Source organism: Notothenia rossii, assembly GCF_949606895.1.
Source record: "Notothenia rossii genome assembly, chromosome: 7".
NCBI classification, from domain to species: domain Eukaryota; kingdom Metazoa; phylum Chordata; class Actinopteri; order Perciformes; family Nototheniidae; genus Notothenia; species Notothenia rossii.
The window spans coordinates 21346146-21368910 of NC_136905.1; the positions used below are offsets into that span (position 1 = coordinate 21346146).

The window sequence follows — 22765 nt, forward strand, 5'->3', positions numbered from 1 at the left end:
CAGGTGTTAAGTTCCAGGTTCAAGGCTTTTATTGGTCATACGTACATAGCTACAGTGTAGTTATGTTGATGAAAATCTTAGGTCACAGTCTCCTCCAACAGTGATTTGCAAAGTGATTGGAATATGATATATTAGATAAATAATTGTAAGTTGCAGCCAGATTAATGTTATGGATGTTGTTTCAAAAGTTCAGGTGTTTAATAGTCTTATGGCCTGTGGGATGAAACTGTCCCTGAGTCTGGTTAAGTCTGCAATATCAAATTACATTTTCATTGTCTACAATGAGTTATCTTTGCTAGATCGAGGCCAAATTACCTGAATTTGAAATGAAGCACTGGTTATTTAAAAAAGTAAAGAGTGATAAGAGCTTCTTCTTCCACATAAATAGAACATATTTTCTCTTACAACTAAAGTCAAAAGTCAACTTTAATGTAAATGTTTCTGTTTGTGTGTACAGACAGAGATCGAAATAACGCTTCCAACAATCCCGAATACAATAATACAAATATATAAATATGAATATCCTCCATATATACAATCAAGAGACACATTTACACATATGCACACATTAAGATAAAACACAACAATCAATATACAAAATAAAATATGTAAATAAGCACATGTTATGCTTTTATAAATGCTTAGGAAAAGATGTGTGCCGTACTGCAGCACATGCTCTATTAAACACAAGGAAAAGCACACAGACACGTATCTGGGATTTTCCCCGTCCCCCTGACTAGCGTTCTGACTTTGGCTCCTGGAGCACACTCTTGCCTAATATTGATTGGCTTGTCTGTGTGGAGACAGATGAATGCATTAGTACCCAGCTCACCCTGCCACTGGAAATATAGTAGGTTCATGTATTAGGCACCCTGTCTGGTTGCCATGGAGATGCACTGGGAGTGAGGGACCAGTGAAGAGAGGGGGAGGACGGGGGGTGAGTAGGAAGGGAGACGAGTGGGGGATACAGGATGTGAGGAGGCAGTCGACTTGATTTGTAGTCCCGTTCCCTCTTCTTCCTCCTCTGCCTGTCACTAATGTGTCCTCTCTTAGCTCTAGCACCTATACTCCTCTTCTTTGTTCCACCTCTATTTATTTGTTCTACTACTACATCTTTTAAACCCCACAAGCAAGAGTCTGACTCTTTTTTTCGCATGGTTTGCACTTTCTCTCTGCTCAGTATTCTATTGATGACCCTTTTGTTCTCCGTCTCGCCACCTCCCTCCCCACCAGTTACACATTAACTCTTTGTATATGTGTCTTGTTTTTTCTTGCCTGTACGCTTTCCACTTTATCCCTGGTCACACGTAAGCATTTCACTTCCCAGTCTTCTGCTCCTCTCTCCCCCCTCGCCTCCTTGGCTCGCTCCATCTCTGTGCTCTGCAGTAAAACTGGTGCATTGAGGCAGCAGGAAATGGGGACCAGAGACAATAGAATGGAGGGAAGAATGGAGGTGTGATGCTCTCCTCTCAAACCCAAGCATGTTAAGGATACATAAGCAGGACACTTTCAAAATCTTACTTAAAATGTCATGTGGGAGATGCATACTAAATGAATAATGAAAGCTTTCATTTGTAACCTTCTCCTGGATATACAAAACACCGGAATGTCAACGTGTGGTCACCATGAGCCCAGGATTTGAATGAAAACAGTTCATACAGAATCAGCTTGAGTTAGATGCTCACGCTGCAAAATGTGCAAATCTGCTTTGTGTCTGGTGTGTGTTAGCTTGCTGTTAGGACCCTCTCTAAGCTGCTATCAGTGCTTTGTTGAAGTGCAAGACAGTCTTCGCCTGTGTTGGGGTCACATTTTGACTGAGCACAATGTTAGAAATGTGGACTCCTGCTTCAGGATGCTGGACCGCATTTTCAACAACCATGAGAGAGTGATTGAGGCTGGAAGAGTGGGTACGAAGTTGTTTTTTTGATGTATTATGTTTTATCACGAAAGACGATGTAAACAGTAAGAAAGATGGTTTATATTTTTGATGTGTGTGCCTGTTCCAGGTAAGGGCTATGACAAACAACTGAAAGAACTTCTGGATGGGGAGATCCTGCCCATGGTGGAAGAGTTCGACAAAAAGCGGAATAATGGTAGCTGAAAAGCTGCTCTGATAGACACATAACTGCACAAGTTAATGAGTCTTTAGGGTGCCAGGAAAGGAGGGGAGTTAGAAATGAGTTTTCAAAATGATGCCCTAAAGCACACGATTCACCAGGATGTGCTGAGCTGAATATTTCTGTTTCCCCTCCTCTTCATTCATCAGACACAGTGTATGAGGAGAGGTTGCAGACAGCAGCAGACAATTTCATCGCAGCTGCCTCCAAACTGCCTAGAGGTGAGACAGGGTCTCTTCCCCTTTCCTTCATCTTTTCATCTATGGTAAGACCCCATATTAGGTCATTACAGCTCCCTGTGATCTCTGTTCTCTCTCTGGAGTGAGCTAGTTATGTTATTACAGCCTTTCAAATCGTGTGGAGAGTAAAGGAAGCTGGTTGAACTGACGACTTCTGGGTGGAAAGCAACTAATGAAATCAAAATCAAATAAATGACTATCTTATTTTGTTTTTACAGTCTCTGGATGCCTCCCTCCATGTGGTTAGTGTTTCTTCTCTTTTTTTTGTTTATTTCTTATAATCATTCATGTTGTTGGACACTAAATACTCTTATACTTTCATACACCCATCAGGATTTCAGAGTGCAGGTGCTGTATACAACTGTATTACCTGCCAGTATGACTCCTGTGAACTCCCTCTTGACTGTCCAGGTGGGTATTCATAGTTTAACATATTGGATTAGTGATACTGTTACATCACAATTTTCTAATAGTTAAAAAAGGGTGTACTAATCCAGACTTGACACATCCTTACATAACTATAATATCACCTTCATAAGCCTCCACTCTTGATCCTTGACATTTTCCGTTTTTGATCCTTAAATGCTCTTAGCAGGAAGTCAAGATTAAAAAAAGTGACAGAGGCAAGGTTTTATTTCCACAAATATTCCATTAAATATTTTGCACAGAGCCCCTAAGGTACTCTTTAAGTCCTTGGCTTCTTTATGCAAGGTGACAGTTGACTCCCACACACGGTGGTATAGATTCATATCAAGCCTGTGCAGCGCAGTCACTGTTTAGCATATCATCACTTTTACTCCGCTCCACAGAGACTGGGCTTAAGTATTATCATTAAGGAGGGCTCAGACTGCAAGAGCTGCCCCCCTGTGAATGTTATCTGTGTGTGTGTGTGTGTGTGTGTGTGTGTGTGTGTGTGTGTGTGTGTGTGTGTGCGTGTGTGTGTGTGTGTGTGTGTGTGTGTGTGTGTGTGTGTGTGTGTGTGTGTGTGTGTGTGTGTGTGTGTGTGTGTGTGTGTGTGTGTGTGTGTGTGTGTGTGTGTGTGTGTGTGTGCCTATATGTTTGTGTCAGTTAAAGAAGTTAAAGCAATGGAGAACAGCAGGAGCCAGATGTGGTGTGAAGTGCCATTTCACTTACCAGGAAATATCGAGGTGATCTGGAGGTTTGCAGAAGAGGTACGCTCATCCTATGATGAACTATTCAGGTTCACTGCAAATGACTATTAAATGAATACTTAAACATTTAAAACAACACATTATGACTTTCTTCCCAAGAGTTAAATTAGAAGATTGATACCACTCTTGCTGAAGCTGTGTCACGGGACCAGTAAGCTTACATTAGCTTAGTTTATTTTAGCTTAGTTTAGTTTAGATTAACATTTGAAAGCAGGAGGAAATAGCTAGCCCTGCTTTGTTCTGAGGTAAAAAAAAGAAAGAAAAAGCTTTCATAAAGCTACATTTGCCACATTTAGTCAAATAGCAGTTGCATTTATAAAGCTAACAGTTTAATTTGTTTATGTGAAGGCTGTGTCTGAGCTGAAACAAGCCAAATGTTTGACTAACCAACACATTAATTCCTTTCCAACCCACATAAATAAACATTAATGGTTACACTCAATAAGTAGACACAGTGCAGGCCTTATATTCATACTTTTAACACCAACCAATACAACACAGCACAATTTTCACGTTTTGGAGGGGTTGTAGTTTTATATAAGGAGTATGTATGGGACTGTTTATTGGCCTGGACATCACTGCAACCTGTCAAGAAATACTGCAGAACATATGCACCATCCCGTAACAATTTGTATTCTCATCACTTTAAACAAATGAGTTATAGCATGTTGACTGGTGGGTACTTTAATTTACTTTGGAATTGTTATAATAATTTTTATTTTAAAAACTTGGACAGGTGAAAACCCAGCAGGTGGATCATTTTAAAGAAGTTACCGCAGGCCTGGACACACTTTATTCCATCCCTTCTACCAGCTTGCAGCATGTGGGCACCTACCAGTGTGAGATCTACTCAGGCCAACGCTCCATTGTCAGGCTCTACTTCTATCTCACAGGTAACACAATACGCTACTTTCAGATTTAATTTTACTCTTTGTATTAGATGTTAAAACTGATGATACAAAATGATACTATTTTCTTGGAATATTGTGAATAACTTTGAGGGGGAATTGTAAACAAAAGGAAAGCACAAATAAAAGCCAGTGATAAAAAAAACTCCTCAAATCTGTGGAAATCGTCAGTTATGAAACCACACAACAAGGGCTCAATGGCTGTGCCACAAATCAAATCATGGAGGCAATCAATAATGACTCCATTCAGATGTAAATTAGTGAATGTGTATTTATGGATATACTTATATGGATATGCATATTCATACAATTTGTATGTGTGCATACAGTATGTACTGTACAATTAGATGTGTATCTTTCCTGATTAAGTATTTATATAAATTCTTAATAGACTTCACTGCACTTTTCTTTTGTCGTGTTGTTCTTTTCTTTAATGCTTATTTTTCTCTCGATGATTTAAGATTGAACTGTTATATAGACAACTGTTGAACTGGGGGGGGGGGGGGATAACAACCCCACAAATTATACAGATTATGATTGAAGGTAATGAAAAAGTATGAAAGATATTTATCATATATTTGTTCTTATTTAGCATTTTACCAAGTCCATGACCATTATCTTTTGCTGTTTGGGCTCAATGTGAGTTGAAACTCTCTCTTTCTTCTCTCTGTCTCTCTGTCTCTCTCTAGTGACCCCCCAGGTTGTGGCCGGCCACACAGAGCTGCAGGAGATATTCGACCTGTCTCTGCTCCCAGGAGGGCGGTTACTCCCTGCGCCTGCTGGTCCCCCCCACTCCCTCACCCCCTCGCCACTGCTTCTTACAGCCTGTTTGACGGCTTTGCTTCTGTTGCTGTTCCTCTCCATGGGGTGAATAAAAATCTATTATTTATACAATCTGACACATTCACAGCAAATAAATGTTCTTGAGAGGCCAAGATGCACCAAGCTAAGGCACATTAAGGTTGTTTTTATATGTCCTACTTTTTCTTTTCCTGTTGCAGAGCTCTGTATTGGTCAGTATTACCAGAGCAAACAAGTCATGCTGAGCAAGAAGAAGAATATTTTGGATTGTGAGAGTTTTACAGATACATGTACTGCAATAAAGGCATTTTATCCAGCATTTGGGGTTACGTCATTGTTTACAGAAAGCCAGTGTGTGACTCTTTCTGCCACTAGAGGGCAGGATCTATCAGTGGAGCTCAGTGCACCGTGCTGCATTAACAACAAAACGTGTTCTCTTTGTGTCTCACAATGATGAGTAACAGACTAGGTATACTCACTTACAATGCTTGCTATAAGCAATATGTAGTGAGATATAATTATAATATTGTACTTTTTATTCCTCTACATTTATCTGACAGGTATAGATCATTTTCATATTAGGTTGACAGACAAATAAGCTAAAATCAATCATCTGCCAAAAGTGTGTCATTTAAAACATAATGTTATATAATATAATGTAATTTAATAATATATATAATAATAAGGAATTCTAACTCTGTAAAAGTTATACCATTCCGTATAATGAATACTTTCAGTTTTGATATGTACCAAACATTCTTCCCATTTCAGTTGTGCACTTTTGCTGGAGCTAAATTGAAATGCATAACCTACTAACAAGATCAAAGTATGTGTCCCCAAATGTGTCAAATTACATACAATTCAGAGAGTTTTACCAGGATAGATGGTGACGTGCCAGTGTTGTCCAGATACAGTCAAATATTTAAGTAACCTCAAATCAAATGTCCTGGTAGTGTTATTAGCATGACACAGTACATTTACTTGCTTTTGTTTATTGCTACTGTACCAATAAGTAAGGTGTATGACTTCAGGTACGACTTGAATTGCTCCACTGGCTTGTCTGATGAAGTGAACACTAAAGTCTTCAGGTGACCACAAGGGAACAGCATTAACCACCTGCATGTCTCGTATCAGTAAGCAGAATGGGGAGAACACATGACCATACCTGCCAACCCTACCGACAAATTAGGTAATCAGAAGAAATGGAACCACAGTAATTACAGGTATAAACCATGTATTTAATATATTGCATCACTTTTTGTATTTTTCACAAAAATTGGTCATACAATGTTCAGTCACTTTAGTGCTTGGTATGTAGCAGACTTGGCTTTCTTGAGAAGTTCAGGGTCTGGTTTCCAGTTGCAGCAGGTGAATTCTTTGAAGATGTTTATCTTCCCTGCCAACAGTCCTTCGTGTGCTTCTCTCCTCTCCGCGATACCTTGATAAACTCGTGATCTTATCTTATTAATTCCCACCCCTTACTTGATCAATGATTGTTTAAAGGACAATCATTGATCAAGTAAGGGGTGGGAATTAATAAGCATTTGCTTCCTCCTACTCCCTTTCGGACACATATCGTATGACTTTTTTTTATTATTATTATTAATATGAAGACTTTTTTTTTTGCATCATAAATGTGGATAAATACTGTATTTTAACAATACGGTATTCTGTTTTTCCACATTTGTTATTTTTTATTTGTTATTTTTTTAATCTGTTTGAAATAAAGATTGAAATGATCTGCTGTCCACTTGGCTTTAAACACATTGTCCCACCGCTTGGTGGGCTTCTTCTTCTCGAGGGTTCTATTCATCGCGGAATTTCCATATCAAAACCTGTAGCTGTGTGTATTGCTGAATTGCTAAATCGGTAGGCGGTAGAAACATGTCAAAAGCGGTAGACTACCGCCCAAATCGGTAGCGTTGGCAGGTATGTACCGATTTGGGCGGTAGTTACCGCTTTTGACATGTTTCTACCGCCTACCGATTTAGCTGGCTTTCCCTATACGGATTTCAATCTTCCCAAATTATAAAAAATAAAAATGCCCCATGGCGCACCACAGACAAAGGACTCGACTTTGGCTCCCATCCAATGAAATTGGATTTGCTCATCGCGTGATTAGTGTTCGGTCTTGGCGCCTCAAGGTTGTTTATTCACATCAGAGATGTTCAACAATACACACAGCTACAGGTTTTGACATGGAAATTCCGCGATGAATAGAACCCCCGAGAAGAAGAAGCCTTGGTGGGACAATTTGTTTAAACCCAAGTGGACAACAGATCACAAATTTATCAAGGTATTGCGGAGATGAGAGAAGCACACGAAGGTCTGTTGGCAGGGAAGATAAACATCTTCAAAGAATTCACCTGCTGCAACTGGAAACCAGACCCTGAACTTCTCAAGAAAGCCAAGTCTGCTACATACCAAGCACTAAAGTGACTGAACATTGTATGACCAATTTTTGTGAAAAATACAAAAAGTGATGCAATATATTAAATACATGTTTATACCTGTAATTACTTTGGTTCCATTTCTTCTGATTACCTAATTTGGGCGTGCACATTTTCCACGCGCAAACCTACCTCTTTTGGATTTGGAAAGGTTGGCATGTATGCACATCCTAAACCTATTAAAGGATATGTTTGTGCATCATCGGGGCTGTGGTCCAGAGAAAATCTGGTTGCTAAAGCTAAGGACAATACGCCCCCAAACAAATCTGAATCATATGTGAGTATGGGGAAGTACTTCTATTGCTTAACAGACTTTAACTGAGTACGTGACCCTGGAGTCATACTTGCGATCATAAGATTTGCTTTAGTGGACCAGTCAAGTGTGGATGTGACCAAACATTGCTTAACATTATTCTCTTTAACCCTGTATTCTCTGGAATACGATCTTATCAAGAAACAATTAATTATGTTAGTGATTGTATACTTTGCTCCTCCTTAATAAAGAAAAGCATAGGCTACACATGGCTGCTTTGGGGCAGTATGTCCAATCTCTCTGTCATGTGCAAGTTCTTAACGGTTGATACAGTTGTTTGATTATTTTTCTTTCACTCAGCTTAGTAGGCAGATGGTCAACATGCCAATGTATCTTTGGGCAAGATATCTAACCCCACAGTGGTCCTGGTGGCTTGGCCAAATGTGTGTGAGTGTGTGTGATTGTAGTTTCCCTGAGCAATGGGTGCACATTGTGTGGCAACCTCTGTCTCTGAATAAATGTGTGTGAGTGGGTGAATAATGACTTGGATGTAGATTAAATCAAATCAATCAAATGTTGTTTATCTAGCCCAAAGTCACAAATTACAAATTTGTCTGAGGGGGCTTTACATGTTGTACAGAATAGACACCCTCTGTCCTTAGATTCTAGCATTGTACAAAGGAAAAACTACCAAAGAAACAATTAATTGGTGAATATGGAGGATTTTGTGGAGGTTCTATTCTGTAAAATAGAACCATATATATGTAAGTAATATCAGTAATACAGTAATATCATAAGTTAGAAAATTAAAAGACTCTATGAAGTACATGCACACACAGATACAAATAACTTCAGTCATTATTCAGTATCCATACGTTTCAGGTTATTCAGTTAATTAAGTAGATAATAAAAGAAAAGTGCAAAAAATGTTCTTTTGTGAGTAAGAAAAATGTATATATGAAATAATAGCAAATATTAGATATTTAACATTTAATAACAAATATTTCTTCACGGTCTGGAGGAGCTTTGATGATTATCTCAGGTTAAAGCTTTGAAAAAGGGAGCATTTATCAGGAACAAAGGGTCTAATGAAGAGTTTCAATGAATTAGCAATACAGGAAAATAGAAAACATTATATTATAGTTTGAGGTTATCTGGATATCTCCTTTTTTTATCTATCCATAATTACAGCTCTACCGTAGATAACACGTTCGCAATCGCATCAGCCCAATTGCTAATCTCACTTATCACATCACATGAAGCTAAACTTATCTTTTGAGAGTATTTCCATTTTGAGTGAGATTGCACTGTCAATAAAGCAAGTCTCCTAAAGAGGGTAGGGAACAGTGTGTTTAAAGCTTGTACACATAAACACTCAGTAAATTAGACAAACTTCAGCAAAGTGTTACGTTTTTGATGAATGCTCTGCTACAAAGTGTTTTACCTCTTTCTTGATAGTTACAGTTGCTAAGAACCTCCTGTTTTGTTCTGATAACTGCGGGGCAACAGACTGTAACTGTGGTTGGTGGTTCCAGGTACAAGAGGGAGATAACAGACTCCTCAGGCACAGTCTGCTCTTGTGGGCATCGCCCCACCAATCAAGTGACTGGAAACCACATCACCCATTCTTAGTGCAAAATACACTCATGACTGATAGAGATAACACACAAAATCAAAGATTTCCACTGCAAGACCAAGTAATTAAGTATATTATGTGCCGTATCTGGGATTTTGGAAAATCAGGAGTTACGTTCACCTACAGTACAGTAACACCCCCCCTCCCCCTAAAGTTGTCACATTCAAAGATTCAAAGGGTTTATTGTCATATCATAAACACAATTAGAGTGTAGTTATGTAATGACGGAAAAACTTGGATCACAGGTTCCCAAAACAAACAAAAAATAGTGCAAGCTCAGGAGTTAAATAGTCTTATGGCCTGTGGAATGAAACTGTCCCTGAGTCTGTAGGTTTCTGTCCTGATGCTGCGTTTCCACCACCCTCTTTATGGTTGAGGGCGTTGCAACTGCCGCACCAGGTCGTGATACAGCCGGTCAGGATCCTCTCTATGGTGCACCTGTAGAAGTTGCAGAGTATCCTGGGAGTAGAGGAGAGGGCTGAGCACACAGCCCCGAGGGTCTCCAGTGTTGAGGATCAGGGTGGAGGATGTGATGTTTCCCACCTGCACTGCCTGGGGTCTGGCTGTCAGTTAGTTCAGGATCCAATCACATAGGGCGCTGCTGAGCTCAAGGTCCCTGAGCTTGGTGAAGAGCTTGGAGGGCACAATGGTGTTGAAAGCTGAGTTGTAGTCACAGAACAGCATTCTCACATAATATGTGTTCTTCTGGTCCAGATCCTGTTTGCTCTGTAGACAAACTGCACGGGGTCCAGAGAGTCAGGGAGAGAAAGTGTGATGAATGTTTTGACTAACCGCTCAAAGCAATTCATGATGATGGAAATTAATTCCAGTGGGCGGTAGTCATCGACGCAGGTGATTTTAGTCTATTGTGGCCAGTAACGATGGTGGGGTGTTTAAAACATGCGGGGACTACAGACCCTTGTTAGTTATTGTCCTTAGTCCCACCCACATGTTTCTGGCGTCAGAACCTTTGAAGTCAGACTCTAATTTTCCTTTGCGGTTCTAATTGCTCTCCGGAATACCTTGAGTTCCTGTACTCATCCAAATCTCCGCCTCTGTGGACATTTAAATATATGAAGTTTAAAAATACTACGTTACTCAAATATCCGATATCTCTTGTCAGTTTTTGGTCTTACATATTGATCTTGACTGAAATGTCTCAACAACGATAGGATGAATTGCTATGAACTTTTGAAATTAATGGTAAATGTCTTCACAAGTCCACTATCAGGGGACCAGAGGCTGTGACCTGTATACGGGTTGGGATCTTCGGTTTCTTCATATAATCTGGTCAATGTCCCATTCTATAACAACAGGTCCCAGGTAGGTTTACCAATGTGATTACCTGCTTTAATCCAAGCACACCCAGCCTTGTTCACAAAGAGGAGCTGATAATCTGGATCAGCAATTTATTTATTTTTATATTTGAATAAAACACCCTTGAACAAAACATTTTTGGAAAGATTACTTTAAAAGAACAATCAAAACCATTTAATATTATTTCATTTATCTGAGAGACTTATCTGTTACATTCTTTAAGTCAATAAAGTGGTTTAACATATTTGTTAATGTAAGAAATATATATATTTTGCCATTTTAACATTGTGAGAATCTGTTTGCATTTAAGAGTAATACAAGCATGACAACAGCTCTTCCAGTGGATAAAACACAATGTGAGGACTGACTGGGACTTGCGAGTCTTATAAAGCACTTTTGCAGAATCTAATTATAGTCAGACATGACTCAACGCCTTACTTGTCATTTATTGGGCAGATTTTTTGTATTTTTTTCCATTCAGTGGAGTTGCTGGGGCAACTGATTTGGACAATCCTTACAGCAGAGAAACTGAACCACAACGATGTGAAATTGTATCTGATTGTATCTGTGGTTTAGCTTGGATTATATGAGCCTTCTTTGCACTTTGCTCTGTATTGCTACTGGACTGACTTGAATTCATGTTTCCCCTCTTTTGGACCCAACTCTCTCTTTCTCTATCTTCAAAGGTAATGGGCAACAGAGGGGTGTGCCCTGAGTTTAAAAGCGTCATTAAGGTCACACAAAAGCTCCTTCAGCAGATCTTACTGTTGTGTTGACTGACTCATAAAAGTCTCCTTTTTCTCACAGAATTGTGTGTGTGTAAAAGGTGGCATTCCCTTTCTTTACCTGTAACTTTGAACCGTTTGAGGCTTTCATTCCTGTTTATAATATAGTACACATTCATAATACTAGGAAGCAATCAGCTTACATATTTGCTTGTTTAGTAACAATTCATCATAATTTGAAATCCCTTATGACGACTGTTAATAAGGTCTTTGTTGTTATAATGTTAAAGCCTATTTTCACTAGAGCTGACATGTCAAATGAGTTTGTGTGGTGACCGTTAACCTGCTGTGTACCTCCTCAACTGTGAACTAGTCACATACTTGCAGTAATCTCAGGCAGAAATCATATCGTTGTTATTCAAACTCAGGAATGAAAAAAAACAATAAAATGTATTTATTAGACTGTCTCTCTAGCAGGAGTTCTTAATATATTTTTCAGAGAGTACCAGAGTTGTAGATAAAAGTGAATCTCACCGTGCTGTGAATTCATATTTTCTTCTTAAATGACCCATGTCTTCTACTGATCATAATTCCATTGTTGAGGTCGACTAGAATAGATTTATATTGTGTAATTTTTCAAAATCACATTGGTTTCTCATACAGCATCTCTGTATAGTACGTGTATTCACTCTCTGTTCTACACGGCTTGTTGGAGCTCCTGTCAAAAGTTTAAATTGTCAAAAGTTCATTGTTGTGAAGATCACAACAATCCCAACGGGTTTCAGCTTACAACCAAAGAAACAATTTGGCAGATGTTTGCGACAGAGTTTCTTAAAACATAAAGGTTGTGGGCTCTTATTTTGTCCAATGGTATGCAGCTTAAAACTCAGTGTTTTCACTTCCAGTAAATGATGGAGGCTCCACCAGTATGAGTGTGCATGCTGATCCGGTTGTCAGATGAGTCTCGTCTCTGCAGACTGGGGGAACACCCTCAACGTAGTTTGTCCAAATAGTGTGTGCCTAAAATAAATAAATGATCCAACAGAGGGTTTCCATTCTTATTTTGTAAATTGCTTCATTCTCTCATCTCTACCACACGTGTATTTTGTTTCAGTACAGAAAGTTGGGAGAATACCGTGCTGGTAATGTCAACCACAAGCTACGCCAACAAAACAGTGACAACAAACTGTGTTGTTGTGTAGAGCAAAAACATGTAATTATCCCTGATGATATATTGCAAGTGTTATAATTACCCATGTACTATTTTATCTACTACAGTGTTTCATCTTGTAATAATTGTGCCGCATTAGGTGTTAATGTAACCACAGGGGTTGGCTTTTGGGGGAAAGTATCTCCGGAAATGACAGCATTCTCCTGCCCGGACGTAATAGGGACGACTTTGGTGTTGAATATGACACAACACTTTGTGGCTCACACGTCTTTCTTAGTAACAGATCAAATGTGAGCCCCAACATGTGTGGGAGCTGAAACTATTCCTCCTTCTTGATGTCAGAGATGGAGGCCCAGACAGGGTGGGGGAGCACAAGCTAATTGAAAACAGACTTGAGGCGAAGTGATGTTTGGCTTTGTCAGACTGCTGGTTTTGCACCTAACTTTTTTTGTATCTCCTTTCCCTGACTCATTAAGGCGCTGTCACAAAAAAAAGTAAATTGTTTTAGTACTAAATCACCCCAGAGCTCTTAGTTGCTCATCGGCTGGTGTACAGTAGGGGGAAAATATCCCTGGCAAAGATGTTGCCATTAGAGACGAAACACAGCATATCACTGTGAAATCTGATGAGTAATGGTGATGCTGCTCCTGAGGAACTCCAGACACTTTACTCATACAAGAAAAGGTCCTTGTTTGCCAAACTACAGTTGTTTTAACCGCCACCAGAGTTCTTGACTCAAAACTATGTAGAAGATAGTCAAGCAGATAGTCCGCAACATCTCAATTCACTGATGATACTCATACCTCTCATTTAAACCACATGAATATAATAAACCTGTATGTTGTTTATTGATCGTTAAGGACTGGATGTCAGTTACCTTCCCTATAATTCAATACCAATAAAACAGAGATATTGATCTTATTCCAAGACACCATCAATTTCTTTTTCTTATTAAATGTTTTAATTATTCTTACTTTTTAAAAGAAATGCTGCTTTTTAATTAATATAATTGTTAGGACAATCACATTCTGGTCATATGAAACCTAGCAGCATCTTGAATTAAATAATGAACTTGCCAAGAGAATAATGAAGATATGGATGTTCAATGTCCTTGTGAGTGTGTGCGTCCATGTGCTCATTGCTGTATAATCCCTATACAGTATGTTTAGGCATTATTATTAGCAAGGAAATTCCATTGGGAACTCTCCTCGTCCACACCTTCCATCAGAATGTGTAAATCATTCATCCATAGCCCTGTAAACATAAAGATGAATGGCTGCTTTCTCAGAGAAATGCTTGTTTGATTGTTTGTGCAATCAGGAACACCTTATATGTGACGTTATTTTTGCACTATTCAATTCAATTCAATTCAAAACCTTTATTTATCCAGGTGAATACAGAAAATGAATGACTGTTTATTTAGGTCTGTTTCCTTCTTTTAATTGTTGTTGGGATTGTGACAGCTCTGATCCTTCCAAACAACTAAAACACAGTTGTTTGTATTGTAAAACAATCATTCCCATACACTTTTACTGCACTCTAAAATGCTTAGCAACCACTCCACCCATGCAATGCAAAACATTTCTATTTAGAGCAAAGATCATAGTTCTTCGAAAAGTCATATCATTCACTTGGAGTAATTAAAAGGCTGTTGTCGGGCCCGGCTCATACAACAGTTAGAAAGTTGGGTGTCCTCTCCAAAGATGCTCGTATGTAACCACCTGAGCGTCACACTGAAACTGTTAAATATATACATAATATATCATTCACAATTTATATTTTCTACTTTCTTGTTTATTTCTAGTTTTTTCATTTGTATTGTACACAAACATTTCCCAAATTAGGATCAATAAATTACTTCTTATCTTATCTTACAGAAATCACACTCCACAAAACCTATGAGTCTTCATTTCACATAGACTATTTATATTGCTCTATGTCTACCTATGATTATCAGAAATTAACTTTTTTTAATGTTGTACAGTATGTTCAACGATCACAGAGAAGCAATCTCTGGGGACGAAACATCTGGATCTCAGCTCCTCTCTTAAAATGTGCATTCAAATAAAAATAAACTTTAAGCCCTGATGCTTGTTTGCTGGCAAAAAGGAGGCCCTAAACACACACACACACACACACACACACACACACACACACACACACACACACACACACACACACACACACACACACACATTTTATACATTAAATGTTCCACCAGATCTCCCAGCAGCAGGAATTGGACCAAAACATTTTTTCAGCCTTCAAATTATAAAGAAGCTTTACTCCACCAATAATATACAGTATACATATATATATATATATATATATATATATATATATATATCCAATATCTAAACTTTAATACAACATATTATTTACTCTGCGTCATTCACATCTGAGCCCAGAGAGAAGATTTTTTTATGTTGAAACTAATTCTCCATCAAATAAAAAAAAAATCATCAACAAAAAGGATTTACATAAAAATGTTTGAGAGCGTAACAAAGGGAAATATTTCCCATGTCTTGCTTATTTTCTTATGTTGTCAAACATGCTTTTTGTGACCGTCAACATTTCATTTCAAAAGAGCATTTAACCCTTGTGTTTGGTTCTCAAACTATTTTTAATAAATCCTCGAAATAACTTGACTGCCATGCAGGGGCGGACTGGCCATCGGGACGTTCGGGACGAATCCCGATGGGCCGGTGTCGGTACCAGATGTGTTCGGGGTACCATATGTGTTCGGGGGCCGTCTCTTACCAATGACGTCACGCATTGTATGCATTGTGATTGGCTGTACGGTAATTTACCCAGGGGTGCTCGGGGGCAAATCACATCTACAGATCATTAAGAACCGAATCGAATTATTCCTATGCTCCTAGCGTGTGAAAATGTTTGTGAAAAACATGTTACAAAAACATGAAAACGGAGCAATGGCTGTACGCCATTGGCTGTACGGCAACTCAAGAGGACCATCATACACGGTCAAATTCCGAACATTTAAACATAGCCTACACTTCATTCTTTACTTTGTCCGTTATTATATGTAGAAGATGAACTACCTCTCTGAAAGGTCCCAATGTGTTCATTTTTGATGGGCTGTCTCGAACACATATGGTACCCCGAACACATCTGGTACCGACACCGGTACTGAAGTGGGCCGGTCGGACGATGTGGGCCGGCAGGTAACCGGAAGGGTTCGACATTAAATGGCCCGCTGGCCCGGAAGCACTCTTTAGACACCACGGGCCAGCATAACGTTCTTTGCCCGCTCAGGCCACTAAAAATATTGCTTAAAAAAAATGGTCCTGTTGTATTGGTATTTTGACTACCAATTTAGTTAAATTGTTTCGTTTATCAACGCTACAACAAAGCGTTTTGTGAGTCGGTTGTCGTTGTTGGGTGAAAAGCAAACAGCTGTTTGCTGCTGAGCGCAGCGCGAGCAGGCTCCCGTGAGCGCGCTCCTTCACTACAGACTATTGCGCCACCTAACCATTCGTCAAAATGTTTTTAATACCAGCGGTAACCGGCCAAGTGCCGGGCAAAAAACAATAATCAAATAAAAGAAAGTAACCGGAGGAGTTAAAGGAGAGTGACAGAAAGTTTCGGCCAGCTTGATCGATGGAGTTGGCTTCTGGTGGTGCAGTGACGCGTCCTAAAACCCTTTAATAATCTATCGATTAGATTTATGATTCGAAAATTATAAGAGTAGGGTAGACATGTGGATATTATCCGGCTGAACAAAACGTGCATTTATCAAACAGGTTTGTTTTCCACAGACCTTATTTCCAGCTGTTTTCCAAAACCCTGTGGAGAAATCCCATTGCTTCTTGTCGAGGGAACCAGCAGCTTTCTTCCTGGTTTTAGGGCGCATCACTGCACCTCTCAATATGATGCCAATATAAACAAGGTCTTCTGTCGACTCTGTACATCAATGCCGACCTATGCTGACAAGTAAGTGAAGAGTAGACAATATAAAGGTATTGGCTTTAGGGAATGTCCCAGCAGTTTAGGATAATGAAGGTTCTAATCTAATCAATTAAATAGCCATTACATTTCTAACTCCTAATGACAGGAAGGCAGAAAGCGCTTTATACAAATAATAATACTCATAATAATAGCAGACATTTTTTGATAATGACCACAATATCATTATTTTAATAAACCAAATATGAACAATTGAGGAAAATGAGGACGAACTGATGATTCAAGTAGTAATGTAGTTAGTGCATAAATTACTATTGCAACAAATGTGTTAATTTTATTCATTATTAGTCGATTTTTTTTTGGACGAATGCTCCGGTCCAGTGGTTACAATGGTGGGGCCAGTGATAATACAAGTCCACCGGCCCAGAGGGCCAGTGGCATTTTACCCTTAATGTCTACCTCTGCGGTAAGTCACCCCCTCCGTCGACAATTTACCAGCGGTATTTACTTGCGGTACCGCGGTGGGCCGGCTGTACCCAAGTGGGCCATTCGAGAGTCCCGGGCTGATTTGTAGTCCCAGTCCGTCCCTGCTGCCATGAGTAATCGTTACAACTCTTTGAGTGGTTCTCCCTATCGGATTGTCTACAGGTTTGCTGGAGTCAGAGCAGCTACCCTGAAAACCTGTCTGCATTCAACATTCCTAAGACTCAGCCCTGTATGGGCTCAGAACAGTCTCATAATACACACATGCACACAGAAGGATTCACACTTGTATTTCACGATCCGCAAAAGGATTCACACTTGTGTTTTTCAATGCACACACAAATGTGTTCCGTTTCATATACATGTAAATAAAATCCAAACACAGAAAAAAGTTTGACATATGTATTTTTGATCCACACATATTGGACACATGTTTTCCGTTTAAATCCCCTGAACCTGCAAACACAAACCACTTTCTGTGCATGGATCACTGTGCATTCGTGTGTGGTTTTTTTTAGACTCCCCTGACGCTCACCCGATTCGTACTTGTAATTGTCTTGTAATTTCTCTCATCTATAGCCAATCAGATGTCTCCTCTAGTCTAAGCCAATCACATGAGCGCGCCCCCACGAGGGTAGGATTTATTGCGTTCATGACACTTCATATACGCATTTTGCGCTGTCCGGTCAGCTGTAGTACGGTTATGGCTAGAAAGGATCCATCTAATAATGTAAATATGACGTCACGTTCTCGTTCTAACTCTCGTTGTAATCGGAGCGGCTCGGTTGTAATCGGAGCGGCTCGGAAGCGCAGTCACGTGGCTGAATGTTTACGTTTGGGATGGCGAGAAACTAAACTATATTAAGTATGTAAATACTTGTTAGCGGTCTTGCTGTTGAAAGAAGAAGGACAACACTGTAGATCAGCAACACTATGGTTTATTTTGTATTCACAGGCAAGTCAACGTTGTTTCAATAAAAGTACCAAGATAGCTCCTGGTGCAATAAAATGTACAGGACTGTCTCAGAAAATTAGAATATTGTGATAAAGTTCTTTATTTTCTGTAATGCAATTAAAAAAACAAAAATGTCATACATTCTGGATTCATTACAAATCAACTGAAATATTGCAAGCCTTTTATTATTTTAATATTGCTGATTATGGCATACAGCTTAAGAAAACTCAAATATCCTATCTCTAAATATTAGAATATCATGAAAAAGTATACTAGTAGGGTGTTCAACGAATCACTTGAATCGTCTAATTAACTCGAAACACCTGCAAGGGTTTCCTGAGCCTTGAAAAACACTCAGCTTGGTTCAGTAAACTAAATCACAAGTATGGGGAAGACTGCTGATCTGACTGCTGTCCAGAGGACCGTCATTGACACCCTCCATCAGGAGGGTAAGACACAAAAAGAAATTTCTCAAAGAGCAAGCTGTTCACAGAGTGCAGTTTCAAAGCACATCCACAAAAAGTCTGTTGGAAGGGGGAAATGTGGCAGGAAACGCTGCACAACCAAGAGAGATGACCGCAGCCTTAACAGCATTGTGAAGAAGAGTCGCTTCCAGAATTTGGGGGAGCTTCAAAGACAGTGGACTGAAGCTGGAGTCCAGGTATCAAAAGTCACTGTTCACAGACGTGTCCGGGAAATGGGCTACAATAGCCGTATTCCCATGGTCAAGCCACTTCTGAACTCAAGACAACGGAAGAGGCGTCTGACTTGGGCTAAGGAAAAGAAGCACTGGACAGTTGCACAGTGGTCCAAAGTCCTCTTTTCAGACGAAAGCAAGTTTTGTATTTCATTTGGAAGTCAAGGCGCCAGAGTCTGGAGAAAGGCTGGAGAGGAGCAAAATCCAAGTTGCTTGAAATCCAGTGTGAAGTTCCCACAGTCAGCGATGGTTTGGGGAGCCATGTCAGCTGCTGGTGTTGGTCCACTGTGTTTCATCAAGCCCAGAGTAAATGCAGCTGTGTACCAAGAGATTTTAGAGCACTACATGCTTCCGTCTGCTGAAAAGCTCTATGGAGATGAGGAATTCATTTTCCAGCATGATCTGGCACCTGCCCACAGTGCCAAAACCACCAGTAACTGGTGTACTGACCATGGCATTACTGTCCTCGATTGGCCTGCAAATTCCCCTGACCTGAACCCCATAGAGAATATGTGGGGTATTGTGAAGAAGAAGCTGAAAGACACCAGACCCAACAATGCTAATGAGCTAAAGGCCGCTATTGAAGCATCCTGGGCATCCATAACACCTCAGCAATGCCACAGGCTGATTGCCTCCATGCCACGCCGCATTGATGCAGTAATCCGTGCAAAAGGATTCCCAACCAAGTACTGAGTGCATTAATGGACATTTTCAAATGTTTGATTGTGTTTTGCTGTTATAAATCTTTTTTTTTTACTTGGTCTGAGGAACTATTCTAATTTTTTGAGATAGGATTTTTGAGTTTTCTTAAGCTGTATGCCATAATCAGCAATATTAAAATAATAAAAGGCTTGCAATATTTCAGTTGATTTGTAATGAATCCAGAATGTATGACATTTTTGTTTTTTTAATTGCATTACAGAAAATAAAGAACGTTATCACAATATTCTAATTTTCTGAGACAGTCCTGTATGTTGCATGTTACTGCTGTAGATGTGTTTACCTTTATATCCCGTTGGGTAGTTTAATCTGCAGCAATGCATCATATTCTATAATATCATCATATATGTGTAGCTTTGTCTCTGTCGTATCTTTCAAAAGTAAAGTGAAACAGCTGTTTTTAGCTTTGTGATGATGCATTTTCCAGCTGATCCAAGAGACTTTTTAAACACCTTACTTGGCTTAAGAGGGAGGGGAATTTTCTCAACACATAAAGGAACACTTTATCCTTCAGTTTATCACAAACATTACATCAACACATTTGGAGATCCTAATTTGAATCCAGTCTGTAATTTGATATTAAGGTTTTAATAATGAAATGAGGTCATGAATCGAGTTCAAGGTTAAGATCATCTTTATTATATTATCCTATGTACAAAGTTAACATACAACATTAATATAACAGTAACGAATAAAACAAAATAACATAATGCAACTCTGATCTTCTTGCTGATACTTTTCAAAGTTACTTTTACATTTGCTCTACTTCTCCTGCTACTGTTTACTCTGCTTTCAACTTCTCTTTCAACTCTGCTCTTTACTCTGCTTTCCCTGTTTCCTCTGTTCTCCTCTCCTCATCTTCTCCTCAGACTATCCTCCTTTTGCTGTATCCTCTCCTCTCCTGTTCTCCTCTCCTCATACTCTCCTCCTTTTGCTGTCTCCTCTCCTCTGTTCTCCTCATCTCCTCTCCTCCTCAGACTCTCCTCCTTTTGCTGTTAGATATTTAGACTGTAATGAAAGCTTATGATATACTTTTTATAACTTCATCAATCACATGCAATGGATTAAAAACGTTGTTTTACTTACCACCTCTTTACAGCTCCATTCATCTCCAAGCTTCCAACATTCACCTGGCGGTGGTGCCTTGGATGAAAACAACTTTTGATATGATACAATACAACAACAATAGTTAACACCTATCCACAGCAATAAGCACAATGAGAAGACTAATGGTCTCTTTTATACCAATTTCTATTGGAGTGAAATGAACTTTGCCATGTCACATAGGATTGGAATGGATGATTGGCTGTGTTTTGTGAATATAGAGGAGATGGCAAAAGTAAATATACTTTGTTCTTACCTAAAGCATCTATCCTCCTCTTCGTACCCCTGCCTGCTCCTCCCGCATTAGACTCTGGGGACTTAGCTTTTAAAATCTTGTTCAAGCTGTCCACTCTGTAGTTGGATCTCATGACCTCAGCTTTATGACCCACCCGGCCTGAAAAAGGGTGTCTACGATGGCTGGTACTGAGAGGTGTTATGGTCCTCTTCTGCCTTTTGTGTTTGGGTGGCGTGAAGGTGAGAGGAAGACTACTGTCATGTGGGGTGTGTTGCTTTACGTCCTCCAAAAGATCATTTAGTCTTGATATCACTGTACACATGAACGTCTCATCCTGTAGGTGGTATGTGTGCTCAGTAATTTCCCGCAATAAGGTCCCACACTGCTGTCGTTTCCTATCTCTTGAGGACTTTGAGTGGTTACCACTGCTCTGATTACAACGAGAGTTAGAACGACGTCTCTTCTCGATCTTCCCGCGATCTTCCCGCGTCCCGCCCACCCCGACCCTTTCCGATTACAGCCGAGCCGCTCCGATTACAACGAGAGTTAGAACGAGAACGTGACATCATATTTACATTAGACGGATCCTTTCTAGCCATAACCCGGTTGTTGGGGATTGGCTTCAGTAGAAGCTGCTGGGACTCCCAGCAGCTTCTACTGAAGCCTTCCGAGCAGCGCCGTATAGATAGAATACGCTTCTTCCGAGTAAATCGCCAGAACGCCGACACCTCCTCATCTCCACCGCTCCCATGTTTTATTTTGTGTTGCCATAAGTTAGTCTCTCTGCGTTTCTGCGCTGGGCTAATGCTAATAATGCTAATAAAATGGTGGCTTCACAACACTTTTTTTGAGTTTTACGGGGCGTGGTTTGCAATCCGCCCAGCCAATCAGAAATATAGCTCTTTTCTCACAAGAGAGCCGCATGAGAGTCCCTGCGCTTTAGCAGGGACGGAAAAGGGGGTAAAAAGGTTCTCATTAACTAATTTTTGTTCCGGCTCTTTCTGGTGTGAACGCGACATTTCGGAACTCTATCGGAACTAAAGTGGGAAAAGTACTCCGGTGTGAACGCGGCTAATATCAGGGTCAAAAGTCTGAAAGCGAAAAAAACAGATCTGAAAGCGAAAAAAAAAGATCTGAAAGGGAAAAACGATCTGAAGGCGAAAAAAAGATTGAAACCTGAAAAAAAAAGATTTGAAACTCAAAAAATAACTATTTTGAATCTGAAAACGTAAAATCTGAAACTGAAAAAAACAAGTATTCAAATATGAAAATATGTATAAAAGTGAAATATGAAAATAAATATTTAATTAAAAAAAATTGCTGAACTGAATCAAAATAATATTCAACCTGAAAAATGATTTCAAATACTTTTTTTTGTTTTGAATGAAACATTGTATTTTTCAAAGTTCAGGAGGAAAATTTGGACTTTCAAATAAATTGTATTTTTTTGAATGATCAAAACTTATGACCCTGAAATAGCTCCATACACTTCATGCTCGCCGTCGGAGCGAATTTGCGTCTGTCCGCGTCTCTGCATTGACTTTACATGTAATCGCGCCGACCCAAACATCGCATCGCATCCGATGTGAACGCAGCATTTTACAGAGCTCCTCCTCCAACACACACGAACGCGCACATGACCAATGAGGGCATGAGATAAGTTTGTGCATGAGATGGAAGGCTGACAGGCAGGTAGGCCATCCAATTATCTGAGCCGGGCCGGCTTGGTTGAAATTTGAAAAGCACCACGGTATCCACAGATGACATTTATTGTCAAAGCATGTAATGTATTCATTGCTATCGGGATATTAAGAGCATTCCATGGAATATAACAAAAAGTGTTTCTGAAGTGAAT

At 39.6% G+C, this 22765-nt stretch overlaps 1 protein-coding gene across 1 annotated transcript; it reads left to right on the plus strand.

Annotated features, from left to right (window-relative positions):
- Positions 1–1693: 1693 nt before the first annotated feature.
- Positions 1694–5473, plus strand: spaca6 (sperm acrosome associated 6; the record flags this gene model as incomplete). Its single annotated transcript, XM_079692420.1, has 8 exons — positions 1694–1907; positions 2007–2093; positions 2267–2338; positions 2575–2598; positions 2690–2767; positions 3425–3528; positions 4265–4421; positions 5126–5473. 8 exons carry the CDS (start codon positions 1694–1696, stop codon positions 5305–5307), a joined length of 918 nt encoding a protein of 305 aa, XP_079548546.1. The 3' UTR covers positions 5308–5473.
- Positions 5474–22765: the final 17292 nt, after the last annotated feature.